Raw genomic sequence first — 22,483 nt, forward strand, 5'->3', positions numbered from 1 at the left:
ACTTTTTATTCCATATCCTATAATTGTGTTTTCAAAGTTTACACATGCTACTACATTAAAAAATTTTAAAAGGTTAAATGGACAACTTGGAAGGCCAGAAACATAAAGAAAGGGGAAGAATTGTAGCTGGTGGTTCTAACAGATGTTAAAATTTCTGGCTCCAGTCAGTGTGTGTGTGTGTGTATAGGTCACCCAACATGAAAATTACTTCAAACAACCTGAAAAAGTTTGGCTTTTGCTGGGTAGGGCTGATCTCCATCAGATTCAGCTTCTTTTGAACTTGAAATAAGTATTTGCTTCCAGTACATGCAGTAAGTCAACTGGAAATGTAGATTTGGTGGATCATAGATCTTTTCCAAAGAAATACAAATATGTTTGAAAAGTAGTTTATTGCAAAAAGTTGCCATGACAATGATTTTTCAAAATGTGAACTGTAAGATGTTGCTTCTCAGTTTAGGTTCCTGGGGAATGAGGCTGCACAGCACCCTGTGTCCCTCCCTTTTCTTCTTTCCTCCCTGGTGATTTATAAAAGGAATTATGTAGATGCAGAAGGCCAGAAGAAATTAACATAGATGTGCCAGATGTTACATTTTCTTAAATTCTTGAAATTCATGGGATGCTACGGTCAAATAGGAAGAAGTTCAAGCTAGTACTTCCACCGGGAGAGAGGCAGACACTCCTCTGCTCCCCTGCACATTTAAGCTGGCTGGTGGCTGTGCACCCACAGGAGTGTCTGCTAAAAGAGCTGTGAAGCCCTGGAGGAGGGAAAAAGGGTGGTTGGTTGTTGGTGGAAGATGAAGTTTGAGAGCAGAGTATATAAACCCAGTGTGGAGTAGACTTTTTGGTCTGCATCTCAACAGTAAATGCCTAAAAATGGTTCAGTGGAGTTATGTTTTTGCTCTGTGTGTGTATATGAGTGAAAGTACCACCCCAGAGTTTCCAGGCATTTTGAAATGTTTGGGGCTTTTAAAGCTCTTATCAACAGCTTTGGTCTAAAGCAGGTTTTATGTGTCAGTCAGATTTTCCTAATCCACGTATAGGATTCAGGTTCGGGGAAAACTCATGTGGAGATTGGCATGTATGACAAGACCTTGTTTTATGGTTGTCCTTCTACATTGAGCCCCCTCTTTCTGCTGCAGAAAGCTCTGAACAAGCTAATGTTCCTGCTTGTTTCCTAAGAAGTCAATCTCCTGTAAAGGTAAGTATGCAGCAAGGCAGCTTTTGATCACCTGTCTGCTCCCTAGGTGTACTAAGAGCTGTAAAGATGTTTTAGTGTTTATGTTAGTATGGTAGAGCAGGGGAGCTTTGCCAGAGATTTCTTGTTTGTTGTGTTTTTCTTCTAGATCAGATGCAGAGGTGTTGACTAGGGGCTGCAGTTGCAGCTCTTGCTACACAAACCAGACATACCTCTGTCTGTCATCTCTTCAGAGGTTCCTAGTTATACAGCAGAGCTGTGAATTTAAGAGAAGTGAAGTTGAGCCAGCTCGACTGAACATGGGAAAACAAACATGGAAAAGAATGTGCTAGAGAATGAAAAAAGAGAATTACTCTCCAGACCCAAATTATGCTTTGCTAGGTAGCAGCTGTCTGGCATTCACAGATTAAACAGCGCTCAGCTAACATGCAGTGACAGTGATAGCATGTCCTCTGCTTTGCTTTGAGTGCATGAAATGAGGAATTAACTCTGCCATGCTGAAAGCCATAAAAGTATCCGGAAGTGTCTATTTACTCCTAACAAACATTTGAATTTGTCTATTGTTTTCAGTACCTGTTCTATGGTTTATATGACAATGCAGAGTTAATGGTGTTAATGCTACTTCATAAGTCAAAAAAGTGAAGTAGTATTTTATAAAATGACTCTTTGAACAAATGGAGTTTGGCTCTGAATGGTTTTATTAAATACACAGTTGGTTCTCAGTGATTTGGTGCATTTCATGGTTTTCATAGCCTCTCCTAAATGTAAAGATTTGTGTGGTCTTTTGTCTTCCAGCATTCTATGTGGAACCCAGGGAGCCTAAAGGAAGCTGTGCAGCTAGTGGAATGATTCCCTGTGTAGCTGAAACTAAGTAAGTGTTAGATGTTTGCTTACAAGATCACTTGTCCAGCACAATTGTTAGAGCAGCAATTGCTTCTGCTTCAGCAGTGGCAGTGATCCTCTCCTGCCTCCCCAGTGGGAAGCTCTGTGTATCTGTTCAGAGTTGGAAACAGACAGAGCACCCATGATACTGTTCCCTACTCTCAGCTGTTTTTAAAGTCAAAAAGTCATGTATCCCTGTCCATTAAAAGGTAGATAATGCACAGCGGAATTCTGTAAAATTCTTGCAGACTATGCTCAAGTGTTTGTGAAAAGCTGAGGCTGGGTTGAGGCTTAGTTAAGCTCTAGCAATGTTGTCTTTGCCTTAGCTAGTGCAATGCTACTTGGAAAGGGATTTAGTGGTTGGCTGAGCTGTCTCCCCTTTTGTTATGAGATTTCCTAAATTTGTCTTCGAGGTCTTCTTGAACGTATGGAAAGTTTTTCCCTCTATTCTCTTGATACTTTCTGTGTTTTGAAACTCATTATAAATACCTTCTGATGCAACACTTTATTAAACAGCATAATGCTTGTTTTGCTTGTTATTCTCTGGACATATCCAATAATTTCTATTGCTACAATAACATCAGTCATTAAAGAAAAATACAGGGTTACTTAAATATCTCCTTTGCATCTTCTCTCCTCCTGCCAGCTCCCCCCCACTTCATTGCTGCTGTTTTCAATTGTTCCACGGTGTGCCTGTATGATTGAGAGTTATTACTGAGTCACTTTGTTTTGCTCCCTTCAAATTTGGGTTATGTGTGATCTGGTCACTTGAAAATGGAGGAAAAATGCTGCAAATTCCTTACAGCACTTAGAAAGAAACCCCACACAAAACCCTCACCAAATCAAAAAGCCCCACCAAGCATTAGCTAAGGCCTTTGTAATCTTCTCTAGGTTTTCATTTAATGTGTGGGGCCATATGGCTCTGCACATCCTTTGTTCTTAGAGGGTGACTTTCCTTTAGCTGGCTGTATTCACCAGCACTCATCTTCCTGTGTTCCCAGCTGCTGACTCCTTTCTAGAAAGGTGCAGAGAACGTCATTGTGGATCTCTGCTTTGCAGATCCTGTGATGTGGAAGACGGCCTCATGGGCATCTTGGTGATTCATATGTACTGGAGATCATTGCTCAATACTTTTCTGAGTAATAGACTTCTTTGGGAGCACTGCATCCTGAAGTGCTGAGCACATTCCAACCTTAGCCCTGAATTTTGATCCTTTTTAGTAGAATGGCAAAAGTAGCGGTCACTGCTGCCTTTTATGTCTTGCTTTTATGCTGCACAAGCCTGTTGGTAATTTTGCTTTTGGGCACTGATCCTTCTGGGAATTGGTGCTTTGCCACCAGTCCGGTGTAACCTTGGGGTACACGAGAACTTTATACCGGCAGTTCCTGACCCAGCTGGGAGTGATCTCTCTGCAGCTCCTGGCGCTGCCGCAGCCGGGACACTCGCTGTGCTCTGGAGCCGAGCGCACGGCCCTGTTCACCTTCCTGAGGGTGCTCTCTCCCACTCCCTGAACGCTGCCTTCACTGCAGCTCCTGATGCTGCAATTAGATCCTCTCTCCAGCCTTCCTTAACAAAAGGGCCGGCTTCTCCCACTTGTTTCTATCTCCTTCCGAGGCTCTTGTTCCTTTCATGCCTTGAAACCTGAGTCATGTAGGAAGCGGAGGTGACTAGTTAGTGAAGTGGATCCAGCTCAGCGAAGGCAATTTACAAAAGGGTAACTGATGGAGTGCCAGAAGACTTTTCTCTTACAAAACCAGATACATGCACAAGCTGCCAGCGGATGCAGTCTGGATTTTTTTTTCCCGAGCTGGTTTTGCTATTTTTGGGGTAGAATGCTTCTAAGTATCTGGCACATGGCATCAAGTTTCATGTAGAAGAAAAGTGAGGAATTTCAGCAACTGTACATCAGTATCTTCTAGTGTTTGTTCATAAGGAGTAGGATTGTGCTCTGAAAACCTCCTCAGCAGGGGGAGGAGGAAGGAAGAACTCAGTTGCTGCAGGGAAGAGCAGTGCTAGCAGTGCCCAGGCAGTGGCTGTTCAGGAGCAGCATTCAGCTCTTTGTAAGGCAAGTAGGAGTACAGGAAATGTGTTTGTTAGAGGGGTACGATGTGAGGGAGGTGGTTAGCTTGCGCTCTAGGGGCTAATGCTATTGGGCTTGCTTGTTTTTGAAAACTGCTCGTGGGACACTTCTTCCTTCTATGTATTGTAATGCTCTTTTTGTGACAGCTAATGTCTTTAAAACCCATCAGTTTCATCACATTGGTGATGTCACTTTGTAAACCTGAACATGAGATTGTTATCATCGTTAATACAAGCTGTTGCTTAGGAAGCATGACAGCATGAGTCACTTGTATTAGGAAAATTATGGACACAAGTCTTGCAAACTGCCTTTTTTTAAAAAAAGCCCTTTAAATTGGGATTCCTCGAGTGAATTCGATTAATCTGTCAATTATGATGTGTGTGATTTGACTACTTTAGAGGAAAGTACTGTTCACTAATAGGCAGCTGTTCCTTAACCTTCCCACAGGGAAAAGCTGTTCCAAATCACAATAGCTAATAACTGCTGTTACATCTTTGAGCAGAAAGTTTTCTACACTACATAGACTCTGCTTTAAGCTCTAATACTAGTCTGTACTCAGGATTTTTTATTCTGTTCTTTTACCTGCATGCTTTTCTCTAAAGAAAAATCTGTCCAGTGTGGTGCTAGCTGCCTCTGAGAAACTGATGGAAGAACAAGAATTAGTGTAGATTGAGCACTTGAGTTCTGATGAATTTAAAGATGGGGAGGGGGGGAAAAGCTGGTATGTGGGAGTTAATCACTAAGCAGTTTTTACACTGCCTACTAATATCCTGTTTGTTTTGGTGTAATGAAATAATGACTGGTGTAGACTGGAGAGGACGATGTTACTCAGGCACCTGGCAGCACAGAAATCAGTGCCAGGCTGTGCTTTGCAACTGACAGAGCTGTGAAGAACTAAGGACCAGTGAAATTGTCTTATGGATTGTTTATATTGACATGCATATTTTTATGAATCCTTTAAAATAACTATTTTTAGTGATTTTAATTTTTAAAAATTGTTTTAATTAAAATATTTATTGAACACATTAAATCAAACTTTGCTTGCCTGTAAAAATGATGCTGCAAAGTTCATCTTTAAAGCATTGTGATGAAAGAATATATAATATGTTTGTTCCTTTGGCTTCTTAAAAATAGGTATTTGTTAGTTTTGTGTATGGGTTATGTGCTTAAGAAAAGGGACTGGGGAGGGAAAGGGAAGCCAGGTAGTGAAATCCAGCATCTTGGCTGTTGTAGTTCCACTGGCAAAATTTTTTGCTCATGAAGCTGCACAGGTGCTGTTTTGTCAAAACAGGTATAATGGCTGAGAGAAGATTTGTTTTTGTAATCCTAATATCTGAGAATTCATCTGTACTTGCTGCTGCTGTTGGTTTACAGCTTAGAAGAGGGGTTCAGTCTCAGTAAAGCTTTGCCCAAGAAAGAATACAGTAAAACTGACATGACAGCTATTGTATTTCTTGATTTTTAAATTTTTGTCTCTCTTCTTTCTTGTTCTAATTCTAAACTGGAAGCTGTACACAAAGTCAAGGCAATCTGTATGTTTGAAGCTTTTGCCTAACTGACAGCAGAGGTGAAATGCAAATAAGTGGGTAAAGGAGGAATATGATAAGCAATTGCTTTCTTGGAGCTGACATTTCTGAGAAATGGACTGTCCATGGTGTGGCTGCTCGCTGATAGGACAGTGTCAGAGTGTTAGCTTGGTTTTAACAGGGAAAGTTGGAGAACCCTTTTCTGTGGTTAAAATATCTTTTCCAAATATGCAGGGCTTTGTGATCTATAAAAAGAGAGTATGATGAAATCATTTCGGCATTTTAATTTTTATTTTAAAAAAAACCCTCTGAACTGGAATTACTACTTCTTATCTGCATGTGTGTCTGTCTGAAGAAGTTTCATTAAGAAGGCCCCCTCCCCTGTCTGTCTCCTTACCTGAAGGGAGGAGCCCACTTGAAACAATGAACTGTTCCTGAACACCCTCTTGCATAAGAAGTGTTGCCTCCTTTCTGCAAACACATTCTGTGTATATTTTAAGTACAAAAATCTAGATTCCAAACTCTGTTTAAAAACAAACACACAACTTCCACTCTCTCTCCTCCTCCCAAAAAACAGCCAACAGCCAGCTCCCTCCTCCCCACCTCCTTGAGAAGCCCCTTTTGCTGGTTTGCTGAAGGTACAGTCTAGATCCAGTGCTTAGGTCTCTGCCAGGTTGTCCCATCACTGTCCCCGTCCTTCCTTCCCTGCTTTGTTTCAGTGTTTTATATTCTATATATAAAGTGTGGGTATACTTTTAAAAAACATTTCCTTTAAAATATTTCTGGGTTAGACGAGTCTGTCGCGATGAAGCCTGTACATGAATCAACCTCTTTGTAACCTATGCTGCAGTAAGAATTTTAGGAATTTCCTTTATTAGGACCCGTTAGTATAGTGCAGCCACTGAGTGAGCTGCATTGCTTTCTAGGTAAAACAGCCTGAAATTGCCTGAAATTTATGGCATATACCAGCCTTGTGTACACTGCTCCTTTGCAGTACACAAACCTTAAATATCCTGAAGTCGGTCGCTTAATGGCAAATGTTATCCCACATTTAATACTTCAGATATTCTTTGTAGAAACACAGCAGTTTGACTCTGAAACTGTTTTTCAGGTTAGCTGAGCGCTGCTAATGGCATGGTGAGATGTGTTGAAGAGCAGCTGCGAGGGTGTCCAAGGGCAGGGGGACCGCGCTAGGAGCTGGGCTTGCAACATCATGGGCCAGTGTGTCACCAAGTGCAAGAATCCTTCTTCTACCCTTGGCAGCAAAAATGGGGAAAGAGAATCTGGCAGCAAGTCCCACAGCAAGAGAAGTGCAGTCCACAAAGACGACCATGGCTCAGCTTGCGGGAAGGCTTCAGGAGACATTCTTGTGAATGGGACAAAGAAAACAGACGCTGCCGTTGAGTCCAGTCAGCCTCCGACGTTTTCTGGAGATACAAAGAAAGACTCTGTTTGCAGTGCAGAGGAATCTTCTCTTCAAAGGATTGGGGAGTTATTCAGGAGGTATAAGGACGAGCGGGAAGATGCCATACTGGAAGAAGGAATGGAACGATTTTGCAATGACCTCTGTGTTGATCCCACTGAATTTAAAGTACTAGTTTTGGCTTGGAAATTCCAGGCTGCTACCATGTGCAAATTTACAAGGTTAGTTCTTGTAGAACTTGTAATTATTTTCATATGTTAAGTGTATCCTGTCAGCAGTACATTGGAGAGACAGCCTCATTAGCTTCACTTACTTATTTCTTCTAACATTTGTATTTTGATCAAATTAATTCCTACCACTGCAGAAGGTAAGCTTTGTATTGTCTTCTTTTCCCCTTCCCCTCACACTGGATTTCAGATGATGTGGTTTTGGCCATTATGCTGCTTGTGATGAACAGTGTAGTGAGATTCTGTAGACATTAATTTATTCCTGATTTACCAAAAGCAATTTACTGTATCCAGCATTATCATGGTGATGAGATTGGACACTGAAATTAATTTTTCCTTTAAAGTGATGTGAGATTCTTTAGTAATTGCTACTAACTCTGTTAACAGTCTGTGAAAGAATGACAGAATTGTTCCTGTGCAGCCAGTGTTACACTTAATGTCTTTTTCCAAGAGTAATCCTGTTAAAGCATAGAGAGGGAAGGAAATGTGAGGGTTTTGACACTGGTAGCTGTTTCATACTGGCTGACAAATGATTGCTGTTCAAAGTGCTGTCTGCCCTGCTGGACAAGGGCCTCAGTCAGCAGGCTGACAGCATGTGTGATGCTACAGGAAACAATGGACGGGCTAAAACTTATCCCACAAAGCCCACAGGCAAACCCAAACTGCAGCAGCCTCCCCCAGCTTGATTAGCAATGTCCAGGTAAGAGCAAGTAAAGACTGCCTACAAGACTTGCAGGGAGAGAAGGAATTTTTTTGTTTTTTGGTCTACCTAGATTGGTTTGAGTAATGCTGCCTATTTTTACTGAGCTTATAACTTTCAAAATTACTTTGGTGTTCAGAGCTTTGACCCAAGCCTCTGCTGTGCACTGAACAGCATCTTCAGAGTCTTTGTGGCTGTGGGTGTGTGTCAAAAGGATGAGTTACTCTGGAATGCAAATGTGGATTTACTGGAGGCTGGCGATGCAGGTATTTGCTAAGATGGTAAAGGAATTGTAAGTAGTGTCTGTGATTCTGCACAGCTACCATGAGTATTATAAACGGGTTTTAATTTCCTTGGGGAGGACAAATCTAGTGGTGAGAGGTTAGATTTGTTGAAGGGCATGCTCCATGGTACAGGTGCTGATGGACTTCTTCCATCAAAGAAAACAGCGTGGTCTGTTCTCCTGGGTGCTGCTCCATCTCTTGTCTTCCCTCGTGTGTCAGCCTGCTGGCTCTCCTGGCTGGTTGTAACACTTGGACAGGAGCATCAGAGAAACTGGAGCTGAAGGTGTACCCACTTGGTACAGGACTGGTGCTTCGAGCAGTGTTGATACATTGTGCTGTAGCCCCTGTGATGCCGTGCTCCCTTCCATGCTCTCAGCAAGTGCCTTGCTGACCCACACCAGTGGCTCCCTTTTGGTTTTGCAGGCTGGAAGAGCAACCACAAACCAAGGAAAAGCAGAAGTGAACTGCACTGTCTCTTGCAAACAGCTCACCCAGAGCATGGGCATTTAGCCATGGGCAGTATTGAATCAAGCTGGGGTAACATTTCAAACATATGGAATTTCTTCTGTGGTAAATTAGATTCACTTGTTAATGTGAAAGGTGTTCCAGGATGTGGAAATGTCCAGAAAAGCCAGAGAGCAGAATCTTTGAGAGGCTAACAGTGCCCCAGCAGACCTGGGGGCTGTGTGTGGTTCCCCAGGCCTTAAAGACTTGAGGCCTTGGGACTGTCTCTCTTTCCAGTAGCTCCCCTTGCCAAAACCTTTGTGCCACTGGGTCTGAGGGTACACCTTGTCTTGTCCAGGTGGTCCTCTTTGCTTTGATGCAGCTGAACGGAGACGGGACGTGTTTGGCACGCGAGGTCGGTGGGAAGGGCTCACTCTGACTTCTCTTCTCTTGCTTAACAGGAAGGAGTTTTTTGACGGCTGCAAAGCAATAAATGCAGACAGCATTGATGGCATTTGTGCAAGGTTCCCCAGCCTCCTAAATGAAGCCAAGCAGGAAGATAAATTCAAGGATCTCTATCGTTTCACCTTCCAGTTTGGCCTGGACTCTGAAGAAGGACAGAGGTCGCTACATCGGGAAATAGCCATTGCCCTTTGGAAATTAGTCTTCACCCAAAACAAGCCCCCTATTTTGGACCAGTGGTTACACTTCCTAATCAAGAACCCCTCAGGAATCAAGGGAATCTCCCGGGACACGTGGAACATGTTTCTAAATTTTACTCAGGTGATTGGACCGGACCTTAGCAACTACAGCGAGGACGAGGCCTGGCCGAGTCTCTTTGATACCTTTGTGGAGTGGGAAATGGAGCGAAGGAAAAAGGAAGAGGAAACCAAATGTGTTCTGTCCTCGGACACAGAGGGCCTGTGTGCAGACGAACAGACTTAGCGGCGGCCGAGCAGCAGTGACAAAAGCGACTTGTTGCCCTTCATGAAATGTAAACTCTGGATGTTTCTGGAAATTACCGAGGCTCCAGATTTTTCTACTTTACACCTTTTTCTGCCTTGTCTTTGAAAGGGCTCTAAAATGCTGTATCATGTTTTAGGCACTTTCTTAATTTTGGTTATTCCTTTTATTCTTGCCCTGAAATATTTGACCCTGGCTACAAGTTAAGCATTTTTGGTTTGTTTGGTTTTTTTTTTTTCCTAAGACTTCAGATTAGTATAAATAAGTCTGATACTTCTTGCACAATGTAGATCTTTTTAGTTAGGTTAAATTAACATTGCTAAATTATACAGTGCCAGATTAAGTTTTTCATACTACATCTGTCAGGGCAGGTCTGTACTGTGTGTAGTGCTGTTTACATTGTTGAAATTTTAGGCTGTAATAATTTTAAGGTTTTATACCAAGATGAACAGCAGTGTTAACTATAAATGCATTAATCCTGGGTAATAAGGCTCTAAAAACCAACATAAGCAACAGCTTTTTGTAATATGGCTAATTCCCATTTTGAGCTAACTCCTAGTGAAGGAGTCCAGATCATTCCTTTTTTTGGACTTTCAAACTAAATGTTGGGATTGTTTTATAAAATTACTGTACCTGTCAGTCAACTGAGTGGTAGATGATGATTTGTATCTAAATCTCTTTACACATTCATGTAATAAAAGAGCAGTACTACCTCAGTTTTATTGAAAGTGGACTTGTTGATGGACTTCCATTTTCTCTGGAAGTTGTATTTTTGTGGTTACATGAGAATATTTTTACTTGACTAAAAGAACCAAAGGTTCTGCTTCTTAAGTTTGCTAAACATTGACAGAAGCAACACACAAATCCTAAGTCTTCAAGGAAAACTGTGGTATAATTCTGCTTTAACTTGTTTGATTTATACCTAAAGTATTACCTTACTTGTCTGGCAAGCACAGTACTTCTATGTAAGGAACTATCTTTTGCATTAATATTGACAAACCAATTTTTTAAAGCATATGTTTAATTGCTAAATTGCAGTTAATACTCCACACTTTCTGGAGCAACAATATTGGCATCTGATGAAAAAGTGAATTCTTAATGTGTTCTTAATGACAACAGTGTAGATGAGTCATTTTTAGACTGATTTGATAATACTTGGATAGGAGTCAATTTATTATTTTACAATGCCTGTATTGGGACTATTTGCCTGTTGAAATTGTTGTGACTTAAAGGGAGTTTTATTAACACTGGTTGAAACTTTTTTGGTTATTGATGCTACCTTTTTTAATTTTAGTATGTCAACTTTTTTACACCTTTTGGTAAAAGGATTGATTGCCAAGGCTTTCTCTATAGCCAAGTGCTGGCTTAATGAATTTGATATACTTCCGTTACACACTGTTTATTTTCAGAGCTGCATTTCAGGATCATAAAACAACTTCAGCTGAAGAAAACAAAACCAAAACAAAAAAATTCTGGACAGTCATCCATAGCATCTAATGGCTTTTGTGATATAAGGGTTTTAAAGCTAAAGGGAAACAGGTGTTAAGTGGTGAGCTTGTCACCAGGTCTAGGATGTCAGCTTTGCACATCTGCTGTGCCCCAGGGGGGTTAGCAGAAACAGGAGTAGGATCTGCCCGAGTTCTGGGACTGGCTTTGCTGGTGTGCAGCCCTGCAGTAGCTTGGCTTGGAGGTCATAAATCACTGACAAAATGTGGGTAGTGCAAACTGTTTAAAAACAAACCCACAAGCCACAGATAGCATCTCTTTCATCGAATAAAAGGAGAGTTTAGTCCATGCTACTTTTGCTGGGAGACAAGCTGTGGAAAACAAATGTGGTTGTTTTAGATGCAGCTGAATCTGTTGCTTTGCAGGAGGAGAACCCTGAAGTTGCTGTTTTTTGGGTAAATACACCCAAAGCTTTGTCCTTGCTTCTCTAACCTTCTGTGGCACAAAAGTGTTTGGCACCAAAACCTTATTCTGATTTGGTGAGCAAAGCAGGCCAAAGCACTTGTGCTGGAATCGTTGAATTTATGGTGAGACTTTTGCTGGTGCTGTTATTTTTAAAAGACTAAAATAAATTTCCCAACAGAGGCTGCTTTGTTAGGAAAAGTTCCAAAAGGAAGATGATTTGATAGTAAATGAAGACTGTATTTGTAAGTTTGAGACTCTTCATTCATTCAGGTGTTAAATGCTTTTGTTCATCCCTTGGTTTTTTCCCCCTAAAGGAAATCTAAAATGTCCAGAATGTGAAGAGTAACTATTCAAATGGGTAGGCAGTGCATGCTTGCACACCAGATCATGGCAGCTTGTGATTTACACCCTAGCATGCAGCAGCTCCAAAGGATGAGGGACAGAGCTCTTTAAGGAAGGTGTTTGTCCTGCAGTTAGAATGTGGACAGCAGTGAGGAAATCAATCTGTAGCACATCAGGCTCAGCCATTTTAATGTATCAGATGTAATACAGCTTCCTTTTAGAGGCAGAGGTGAACACACACGAAGGGCAAAGCTGGTTTCCTGTTGGGAAAAGGACATACCATTGCCAATGGCCGAGTCCCACGTGTTCAGTGTGGGGGACAGCCCTGCTCCTGTTCTGCTGCTTCCAGCCGGGCAGGAGCAACTCCACCCACTGGGCCGGGTACTTGCAAAAATAACCAAATGATCTACCTAGCAAAGTATCACTTATTTTTAGCCTGATTTCAGTCCTTTAATTACAGAATGCACACCAGACCTGTGTCAGTTTTAAACTCCTGAAGCAGGAGCTGAAGGTGCAGCTCTCTGGCAGTGCTGGCAGTGGGCGAGGCCGTCAGACCTTCTCTTGGATTGCCTGGTGATTTTGTGATCCCAAACGAGACTCGCCCGGACTCTGTAATGCTGGGGTGAGGGAGTGGGGTTTGTGTGTGTTTCTGAGAAGTCTTTAATAATATTGGAGCCTCTGAAAATGTGCTTGTTTAATGGTTAAACTGTGAATATCTGTGGAACAGGCCAAATACATTCACTCATCATTTTTATATAATTTAATTCTTCATTGTGTAGGGCACAGGACTGTAAGTGAGCAGTGATTCTCATGAAATCCTTGAAACCATTGCAACTGTTTCATTTTTTAAAAAATTAGATTATGCATTAGGAAACTTTATGCATGTAGTAAATCTGCTGCAACTTGGGATAAATAACTATAGATAACTATATAGATAGAGTAATATACTGGAAAACTGGTCTGACATCCACAATCTGTGGCATTTTATTGCCTTCTCTTATATGCAAAGAAATACAACTCCTGTAAACTTTAGTCCCTAGTAATAAAACACCACCTACACCATATTACAGTTTGCAACACCTTTAAGATTTGGCTTCCATATGAAGTGGAGGCTTAATTGCGCTAATTTTTACTCGTGTGGGTGCATTTCTGAGGTCAAAGACTATCTCTTGATTCAAGTAAGGATTTGAAAGATCCCACCCGTAGCTGGCCATAAAACATGACCGAGGAAATGAGTTGGAATTGACCACCAAATTGTGAGTTTACTTGCTGCTGGTGCTATTCTACATGGAGAATTACAGCTTTTTAGTACTGTGCAATCCTAGTGAAAGGACCACAGGAAAATGACTGAAGGTGTGGCAGGTGGCACAGAAGCAGCTGCAGCTCTGGCAGTTGGGACTGTGAGAGCCACTTCCCTGGGCTGGCCCGGCTGATCTCCTGGATCAGCTCTGAACCAGGACAGTTCTCAGCCAAGCACAGTTGAGAGCGTGAAATGAGCTCAGGCTGCTCTGCTGAGGAGGGAGTGGCTCGGGTTGGTGGCAGAGGGATGCAGCCCCTCCTCCCGTGGACCGGGGGTGGTCACAGTGCTGGGGGCAGCAGCAGCTTTACTGGGTGACTTTTATTTCACTCTCTGTGTGTCCATCAGAGCCTGAAGAACCTACGGATCCAGGACTAGCCTGTCACCCGTGGTTCCCAGACCTATGCACTGACCAGTGACCTTAGACTTTTTGTGACACTGTCAACATAACTATTGTACTTACAGTTCTAAGCCTTGTATCCAAAAAAAGCCCAGCAAAGTTAAAGAAACCATGTAGTTAATAGCCACCTCAGTTGTGATATAGTTTGTTGGCTGAGGTTACATCATTCTCATTCTTTGGTAAATAATAGTCATTGTGAGTTTCTGGGTCTTGCAGCCTTGTGTTCTGCAGTGTGATCAGTAAATTGGGCACCCAGTTCTTCCCTTGAGCCCACTCTGCTCAAAGTGTGTGCATGTGAATTTAGCCTTTCATATAAAAAAGGAAGATGCTTAACCTGAAACTCAAAATTCTTCAGGGTAGTGCTTCAATATAGAGAAAAACATATTTTTTCAAATAAGTATTAAAGCAAAATGTCTGCTTAAATTTTGTTGTGTGCAAGCGAACCCACCAGTGTTAACATTTTCTCTCTGCATTATTGAAGATTGACCCTTTGGTTTTATAGTGTGAACTGAAGTGAAATTCATGAGATTGTAAGACAGAAAGAAGGCTGTAACTCCTTCACCATGAAGTACGTAGGTATCTCTACCTCTTGTTCTTAGACTTGAATAGTTTAAGGCTACCATCCTTTTGTCCCAGGATTTTATGCCTGGATGAGTAATCTATTTTTTTTAATTGACCCAAGTTAAGTATTATCTATTTGCCATAGTTTTGGTATCCTGCATTTAACCTGTATGCAAAGGACCCTTTGGAAGGGGGCCGGGTCAAGCTGCAAGCAAGAGTTGGTCCTCCCGGGTGCTACTTTTGGAGTGCAATAGAGCGAGCGAGCAGAGCTACGTGGCCTGTGGCTCAGGGGCTTCTGTCACCACACCTCCTCTTCCCTGGTCAGGCTGCCTGGACTGACAATGAATTGAAGATGGAGCAGCTGCTCCCCAAGAGGGAGCCATCAGCCTTTTCATTTGCCCTTGAAAAGCTTTAGGAACCCACCTGATGCAGTGCCATGAGTGTATTTTTCTTTTAATCAAAAATACTGTGTTTTGTTCCATGTTGGACTGGACTTGTAACACCCAGCAAAGATGGGAGCTGCGAAAGTGCAAAGGCTGCACTCATCCTTTTTCTCTCTGAGGTCAGAATCATGCTCAGGTTAAAACCCTTGTGCTTGAGCAAAGCTGGAGCGTTCTCAAGGGAACTGGAGATGCCGGAGTGGCTTCGGTGCTCAGCTGTGTTCATGAATGCATTGGGGGTGTTCTTTTCCATGCAACACATCTGTGTCCTTCCTTTCCTCCCCCAAAGCAAGCTGCAACACAGTTGCTGTCACGGCAAATCCCCCATAGAGCGATGCTGTAGCAACTGCTGCTGCAAGGTTCTTCCAGTGTGAGGGCTGGTTTTGGGGTGTGACCTCTTGCACTATCAGGACGGGCACGTATTTCAAGAGAACGGGGGACATGTGAGATAAAAGGTAAAAGGAGCATGTACGTTCTTGTCCTAACAGCTTGCCTTAAATCACTGACATTGCAGCGGTTCCTTGCTACTATTGCAATCCTCAGTCTTTGAAAATCCAACAGGTTCTGTAGGTAATACTGTTTTTTGTTTAATTTTTAATAAGTTTCTATCTTTGCATAATTGCACTCTTCAGATAAGCCCTTTTTGGATAACATGTCATTTCACACACAGGAAAAAAATTCATCTCCAGTGTTTGTGCTGTAAAGTGTTTCTTTTTTCCCCCCCTGTAAATTATATCTGGACTAAAGGTTGCCTACTGTTGAAGCAGCGTGTTTACTTGAATGTTGCCATTTTATGCAGTTACAGCTGCTGACTCTTGCTCTTCTCTGGGCCCATGAGAGTGGAGATTGTGTGACCAGAGGTGGCAAACCTGCACAGAGTATCGGTGGAGCTGAAGGCTGGCTGCTACTCCCATGTGTGTTACATGTTAGAGGACTTCACAGATTAGTGCTCCATATTTTGAAGTTGTGACTTTTTAAGTCATGCTAAACAAAGTTATTTAAAAATACACTTGCTTTCTTATCTGTAAGTTTGAAGTAGTCTTTAAAAAAGAGATGGGCTGGCAGGAGGGTTTTGGGGCCTTGTGCTGTTAGTTGTTGAGTAACTCAAGTTCCGGGAGCCATGGATGGGATTGGCAGGGTTCTGTCCTGTTCGTTTTGTTGGGGTTTCCACTGGCTGGTCTTGAGGGAATGAAGCAACCGCAGGGCCCTGATGGGCTGTGGAGAAGGGTCGGCCTGGGAGCGCTGGTTGGTGCAGCCTCGTTTCTCTCTTGTGGATCGCGAGGCCCCAGTTGAGCCTCGAGTCCCCCCGTATGGAAGGAGTGCACTTTGGTGGTGTTTGCTCCCAGAGAAGGAACTCGGTGTAACTAAGGAAGCAACGGGAGCAGGCTTTGTGTGGCTGTCACTGCACCTCCTGTGAGCACCGCTCCCTGCTGGGCCTCTCGGCTCCTCAGTAACCAGCGAGGGTGGGCAGGGTCAGATCTGCCGGGCTGGGTGCCGGGGGTGTTTTGCCTTTTCAGACTTACCCAGGAGATAACCCTGTATGAGCCAGTTTTCTCACTCTGGGAAATGATGAATGTGTTGCGTGTCACAGAGCAGCCCCGTGGGTCCTCTTTGGGACAGCAGTATCAGAAGTGCTGTGTAAATGTAATGCTTGAAAACAGCTGGAGTAAATTCTGTTTCGTGTAGGATTTTTTTTCAAGGGGATGCAGCCAAATTTGAAACCTGATCTAGAGGAGAATTGGGAGAATTTCAGGACAATGCATCTACTGAATCCCAATCTACTGAATTGGTTTGTAGTTTTACAGTTACTTTTCTTACATCAAATTTTCTCACCATTGGTGTCTGGAACAGAATGGAAACAGCATCTTATGGAATGTGCAATCTAAGGCACAATGCAAGTAGGGTGTGATAAGAGGTTGTCTTTACTTGATAGCAATCCTGAGTGCAATGTTTTTGTTGTGTCCCTTTTGGAAGAAGAGCATTAAGTACAGTCTGAGGTTTTCCTTTTCTTATAAGCAAAGCATTGGTTTGTCCATTACTGACTTCTTGTGAAATTTGTGCCAGATGTATATTAAATATTTTGGTGCTTTTTCTAATCCAAGCTGCCATTCATTTACCTGTGAGATTATTGTACTTCTGTATATTTAAATGACCAATCCCTTAAAGAAAAAAAAAAAACCAACAAAAAAAATCCTTTAGTCACAATGTATCCTGACTACTGTAGCTTGTAAATGTTCCAAAGCTTCTGGGTTTCCTGTATTCCAGTAAGGTCTGAGGGGAGGGGAACAGCTACAGAAATCTCACCCACTGGACGGGGAACTCGCACACTGTTCTGTGCGTTACTGAACAAATGAGTAACATTTGTGGTGTTTACATAACGACACTTTGGTGTTCACTTTTTTGTGCTCAAGCTTTGTACAAAATGTCTTATTTAAAGCTGAAGTCCTTTTTACATTTTTCAATTAAAAAGGGACAAATTACTTATTTTTTCATGCCTATGAATAGGACTCTGGCTAGTTTTATTTGTCATGTGAGTTTCTCAAGCAGGACTCCTGGATGCTCACTGAATCCTACCTAGTCCTTGCAGGGAGGTGACCACATCATTTAAGTGTGTGGAAGGAAAACTAGCTGGTTTTTTTCAACTTTGCAGTGCAGGTGTCTGCAACAAGGAGATGCTGAATGTGAACAGCCTGAACAGGAGCAAATCCTTAGAGATGAGTGCTGGGCTCAGTCTGCCCTTCACCCCCTGCCCTGAGCTGCCTGGGGCCCTGGTCTGTGCGGGGCTGGCTCAGCAGCAGGGACTGGCTCTGCTGCTGAAGGCACTGGCTCCCTTTCACATTCTGGAGTAGCATGGATGTTGGTCCTTACGCCAGTTTGCAATAGCTGCAGCCAAAGGATGCCAGGCTCACTTGGAGTGACCAAAGTACCTTTTTGTAAGAAAAAAATTGGCTGCATTCATCTTGCTGAATAATAGATTTGACTTTCAGGTGGCTTTAAATTTAGTCTTTAATGACACTGACATGAGCATCTCCTGCCTGCTCACTGCTGCTTCTGGGCTTGTGCTGAACTTGCCTTTCTCCCGCTTGCCTGTATTTGTGCCTGCTCCTCCATGCAGCAATTCCCAGCTTCCAAATCCCAATGTAAAGAGAGAACCCAGCGCAGTGAACTTGGGGTTGGAAAGTAGGAGGGTGTAAATATTCCATCAGCTGTATTTAGTAATTTCTGGAATTATAGCTATTTCAGCTTTATCTTGGCCTATTCCAATTCACATGAAAAAATCCCTCAACTCATGGTCAAACCTTTTGACAAACATTTCCTTACACTTTTTCAATTTTTTTTTCTGAGTGCCAGAAGCTCTTCTAAGCATCCTTGTGCTTGGAAATTCTGTATGTTAACAAGAGCTGGTCAAGCAGCCTCTACTTTAGGTGGCAATGGCTGCAAAGGACAGGGCTGGAGCTATCAGGTTGCAAATCGCCTCATCCTGCTTGCAGCCCCCTGTGGAAAGCCACGCTCTGCAAAGTGCACACAGCCATGTGCTTTCCTTAAAACACCCCTTGCCCCTCCTACAGCCACACGGAAACTTTTTTCTTTTTTTTTGTGCGTGTGAGGGGAGCGTGGCTGTGGTCAGGGAGGGAGGAGAAAGTGGAGATTGTCCAAGAAGTGTGAATCACCAATTCCTCCTTTCCATGGACTAAGTACAGCACTTTCCCGGAAAGGAGGCAGCGACTCCAATTCAGGAGTTGGCACCGCACGGTTCCAGAAATCCACACAATTCCTGGGGTAGCTGTTAACTGCTGAGCAGCTGCTGCAGGTTCTGCACCAACCTGGCTGCCTGGTTTATGGGCTGGGATGTTGCAGGGAAGATGCCCCAGCTGGCAGCTTGGTCTCCCAACAAGGAATGGCATCCCACAGGCCAATCCTGCCCGGCTCCTATGGAGCACGGCCCCGGTTTGCCCCAGCGCTGCCTGAGCACCTCCCTGGCTCAACCTTCCCACAGCAAGAAGGGTTAATGGAAAAGGTTTTGTGCTTTAAGACATTTTGAATGGCTTTTATTTTTAGACTTTGTAGAAGATACAGAGTGAAAGCCTATTGTTCTTATGGTAAGAGATCTTTACAAAGACATCAATATTTAAAGTAATTAAAAATATCTTAACAAAAGACTTTGCTTAAAAACTTGGCAGTTTAACAAGTGCTCCTCCCTTCATCATCTTTTATTCCCATCAGACCAAGGCCAGATTGTGATCCATGCGTGCTGCAACACAAACAAGAAGTGTGTTAGTTCTGCTCAGTTCAGCCTCCATGCACATAACCCTGCTGGGCTGGTACTGAGAGGACTGTAACCCCCAGGGTCAGCACATTGAAAAACTAATTCTTTTTCCACCCCACAATTACTTGGCATTCTTTTTAATCAAGAAGCCTCCTCTGAACTGTTGGTCCTCTGGGAAACACTAATACAGGAACCTCACTTGGCAAGAAAGCCCTTCCCAGCCTGAGATGGAGTTCCCATCTAACCCACTCAGCAGCCTGAGAGTGTGAACCAGGCTCTGTGGGCTTCCACAGGCTCCCTGTGGATGCAGATTCCTGAATCCACCTGTTCTGCTGGTGGGATTCCTACCCCTCAGTGATGGAAGCTTGTGATAAGGGAGAATAGTTGGAAATGGCCGTCGAAAGGTAAATTTGGATGTGCTGAAGCTGGTGACTGCTGCAAAGGACACATGGTGTGGACAGCAACCCACAGCCTCAAACCTTCCTGTGGGGTGACAGGTGAGTGTGCAGGCTACCTGAGGCGATACAGGGCATAGAGAAGAGGCAAATGATTGCTCAGAAATGTAAAAACTGATGCAGTTTTAGCCCAAAGAAAGCAGCAGCTGATCCAAGGCCCACATGCATGGAAGTGCCCACAGCCAGGTCAGACTGAGGCAGTGTTTGAATCCCAGCTGCACTCAGGGTGACCTGCAGGGAATGCTTTGCTGGTGAGGCAGGAACTGCTGCTGGTTCAGTTTGTAAGCTACAATTTGGGGGGGTGGGGGGGGAACAACAACTTATGCTCTATTGAAGATGACAAATTTTAAAAATTATCTTTTTTCCTTTAAGTTTTAGTAACTGAACAATTGGAGCAAATCACACCAAGAGCAGCCCTTGGCTGAAATGGTTTGTCACTGCCATTAAGCCTAAATATCTCTTGGCTTCGGATCAATCTCTCTTCCAGGGACACAGCTGGGAGCACAGGATTATACAGCATCATGGCTCTTCTCAGGAAGCTTTGGAAGTGAGGGAGGGGAACCTGGCATGGCTGCCCAGCCAGGCAAAAGATGCTGCTGAGCAGCTCTGGCTCTGCTTGTATTCCAGGGCATGTCTCCACAGGGAACAATGCCCCTTCTGCTGAAGGGCACAGAAGAAAAGCAAAGGTAGATGTGACCTTTATTAGGCTGACCAGTGACAGTGAGAGCACAGAAAGCTGCTGGAGTATGTCCTCAGGAACCAGGGCTTTGCTTAGGGAAGACTGAACCTTTCTGGTTAATAATTTAGCAGAGCATGGCAGTTCAGGCCCCAGGGGCTGAAATGCAGGAAGCTCACTACAGCTGGAAGCCCAACTCAAATGCACAACTCGCTCCTTCCTAAAGAGCTGAAGGACTCAGTGAACATATTTGGGTTTTCTCATTTTTGTCCATCACATAAGGGCATGAACCACCTCCTTGATCAGCTGTGTCTGAAGCACATACATTGGAGTACCACAACACAACAACTGGTAGGTGGTTTTAAAAACCAAACAAAACCCCACCAAAACCCCCCAAAAAACCTGCCTGCTGTGGAAACTCTGCTTGATTCTCTCATGGCCACATAAAACTTACCTCATTGTCAATGGGGATGAAACATCCATCAGGGCAGATGAGTGAACTGCTAAGATGTGCACAATTAATCAGCACTGTGGACCCTAAGATACATGAATTTGGCTCAGGCCTGCTTTGTGGGCAGAACGCAGGCCTGAGGTTTTATTGGCCCAACATGAAAGTCAGATTAAGTACAACAGCTTCTTCAGCCTTTCTCTTGGGCTTTCTCTTCCTTGTGCAAGGCTTTAATTTTTAATAGATTAAGACAAAATTATTCGGCTCCTTGGTTCTCTGCAAAATAGGCAGCAAGTTACCTGTTCACACCAGGAAAGAGAACAACGCACAGGGTGTTATTCTGCAGGCTTCTATAAAGCTTTTTGATATCGTGGTCTAACTTCTTCACCTTTTTCCTTAGATCCTGCTCCTGCATAAGAGAACAGAAGCATTAAAGTCCCTCGTTCATCAGCAGTTATACCTCTGAGTGTGTGGGGAGGCTGACCTGTGGGATGGCACAGGTGAGGGCAGCAGTGATGCCACTTCTGCCTGGCACTTGGCAGCGCAGTGGCCCAGCTGCAGGGACAACCATGTGCCCCACTCAAATGGCATCACAGCTCCCTCCAGGTAAAAATGAGAGCTCCACCTCCAGAGCTCTCAACTAGAGCTCTTCTTTGCTGTGCAGCCACTCACCCCTCCCTGTGACTCCTGTGCCACCTGTGCCCTGTCAGCTCTCCAGTGCCAGGCTTCAGTTCCTGGGCAGCACCACCCACTGCTCTGTGCAGCTATGCTGGTTTTAAGGCTATGCAATACCCTGCAAACACCACGTTATCTCATGTGGTATTATTTCTCAAACTGCTCTGTGGAAGAGAGCTCTTGGCAGCCCCTTTGCTCCAGCACAAGGAGACCCTTCTGTCCCAAGCAGCTCTGCACCTCAAAGTGACGTCAGCTCAAAGCTACCACTCCAGGTTCCCAGGGCAATCCCTCCTCACTAATTGCAACAAACATCAGCAGAGCCTCACACTCACAGAGTCAGACAGCTGCTCCATTTGCTCATAGAAGATGTGTTTTCCTTGTTTCCCATCGCTGTGATTCATTTGCCAAATCCATCTCCAGAGGTGACCTGGAGCAAGGGCATTCCTACTTCTTAGCTCGCTACCCTTCATGGTCCATCCATTTATAGCTTCAAGGGCATCCATGGCACTCTGTGATTTCTGGAATTCTGAAATGCAAAGAGAAGGGAACATGCTTTGGCAATGCTGCTGCTGCCCTCCTTGGCACCTGCAAGGCAGGGCTAAAGGTGTGGAGCAGGATGGAGATGAGAAACAAATCACTGCAGCAAGCAGATCCTCATCTCGCTGCAGATAAACATCAGACTTGAAATGCCAGTTAGCTGCAGCAGCACTCACTGAGCTGTTCTCACCTTTTAGAGGTGATTACTGATCTGTGTGAAGCTGCACAGTAGCCAGCCCTCACATGGAAGTACCCATGTGAGGGGCTCCAGTAGCTACCCTGGAATTTTTCTAAGTAAATGTTCGGGGTTTTTTTCAAGCAGGTGTTTTTTCCTCTTAAATATTTAGCTGTAAAGTGCTCTTCCAAACAGTATGTGCTTCCACTGCAGCATTTTAAATACCATCCCTTTGAGCATACCTGAGTTTCAGCAGCTCTTGCTGTGTCTGTGCAAAGTCCCAGGGGCTGCTGAATGAGCTTATTTGAAGGAAATACACAGGCTGTGTGTGAAGCTACTTACTGAGGAAACAGCAGTTCCTGTGCTTTCCACTCTGAAGATCCTTTGGCAGGAACAGTGTTTCTAGGTCTTTCAACTGGCTGAATTCTTCTTGCAAGTCTGTCTCTGTTAATGACTTCTTCAGACCGGCCACATAAATCACACCTTCATTTTCTACATCCAGTTCTAATTCCTTAATCAGAACACTGCAGTCCAGCATGGCTGCAGTGACTGGTCTCTGGACCTGGGGTGGATGC

At 43.7% G+C, this 22,483-nt stretch overlaps 2 protein-coding genes across 2 annotated transcripts in view; one reads left to right on the top strand and one right to left on the bottom strand.

Moving 5' to 3' along the window:
* Positions 1-1,110: 1,110 nt before the first annotated feature.
* DCUN1D3 (defective in cullin neddylation 1 domain containing 3) lies at positions 1,111-17,155 on the top strand. The gene is made up of 4 exons (XM_008633517.2): positions 1,111-1,198; positions 1,991-2,066; positions 6,795-7,327; positions 9,223-17,155. Exons 3-4 carry the CDS (start codon positions 6,897-6,899, stop codon positions 9,704-9,706), a joined length of 915 nt encoding a protein of 304 aa, XP_008631739.1. The 5' UTR covers positions 1,111-1,198; positions 1,991-2,066; positions 6,795-6,896; the 3' UTR covers positions 9,707-17,155.
* Positions 17,156-18,694: 1,539 nt separating this feature from the next.
* LOC103615462 (putative RNA exonuclease NEF-sp) overlaps positions 18,695-22,483 on the bottom strand; it is a 14,968-nt gene continuing 11,179 nt past the window's right edge. Inside the window, exons 17-20 of the mRNA XM_008633519.2 lie at positions 22,251-22,470; positions 21,529-21,722; positions 20,821-20,930; positions 18,695-18,927 (exon numbers count right to left, since the gene is read on the bottom strand). Coding sequence (XP_008631741.2) covers positions 18,858-18,927; positions 20,821-20,930; positions 21,529-21,722; positions 22,251-22,470 — 594 coding nt within the window. The 3' untranslated portion in view covers positions 18,695-18,857. The remainder of the gene's footprint in view (positions 18,928-20,820; positions 20,931-21,528; positions 21,723-22,250; positions 22,471-22,483) is intronic.

This window comes from Corvus brachyrhynchos, unplaced genomic scaffold, assembly GCF_000691975.1.
Source record: "Corvus brachyrhynchos isolate BGI_N302 unplaced genomic scaffold, ASM69197v1 scaffold5, whole genome shotgun sequence".
NCBI lineage: Eukaryota > Metazoa > Chordata > Aves > Passeriformes > Corvidae > Corvus > Corvus brachyrhynchos.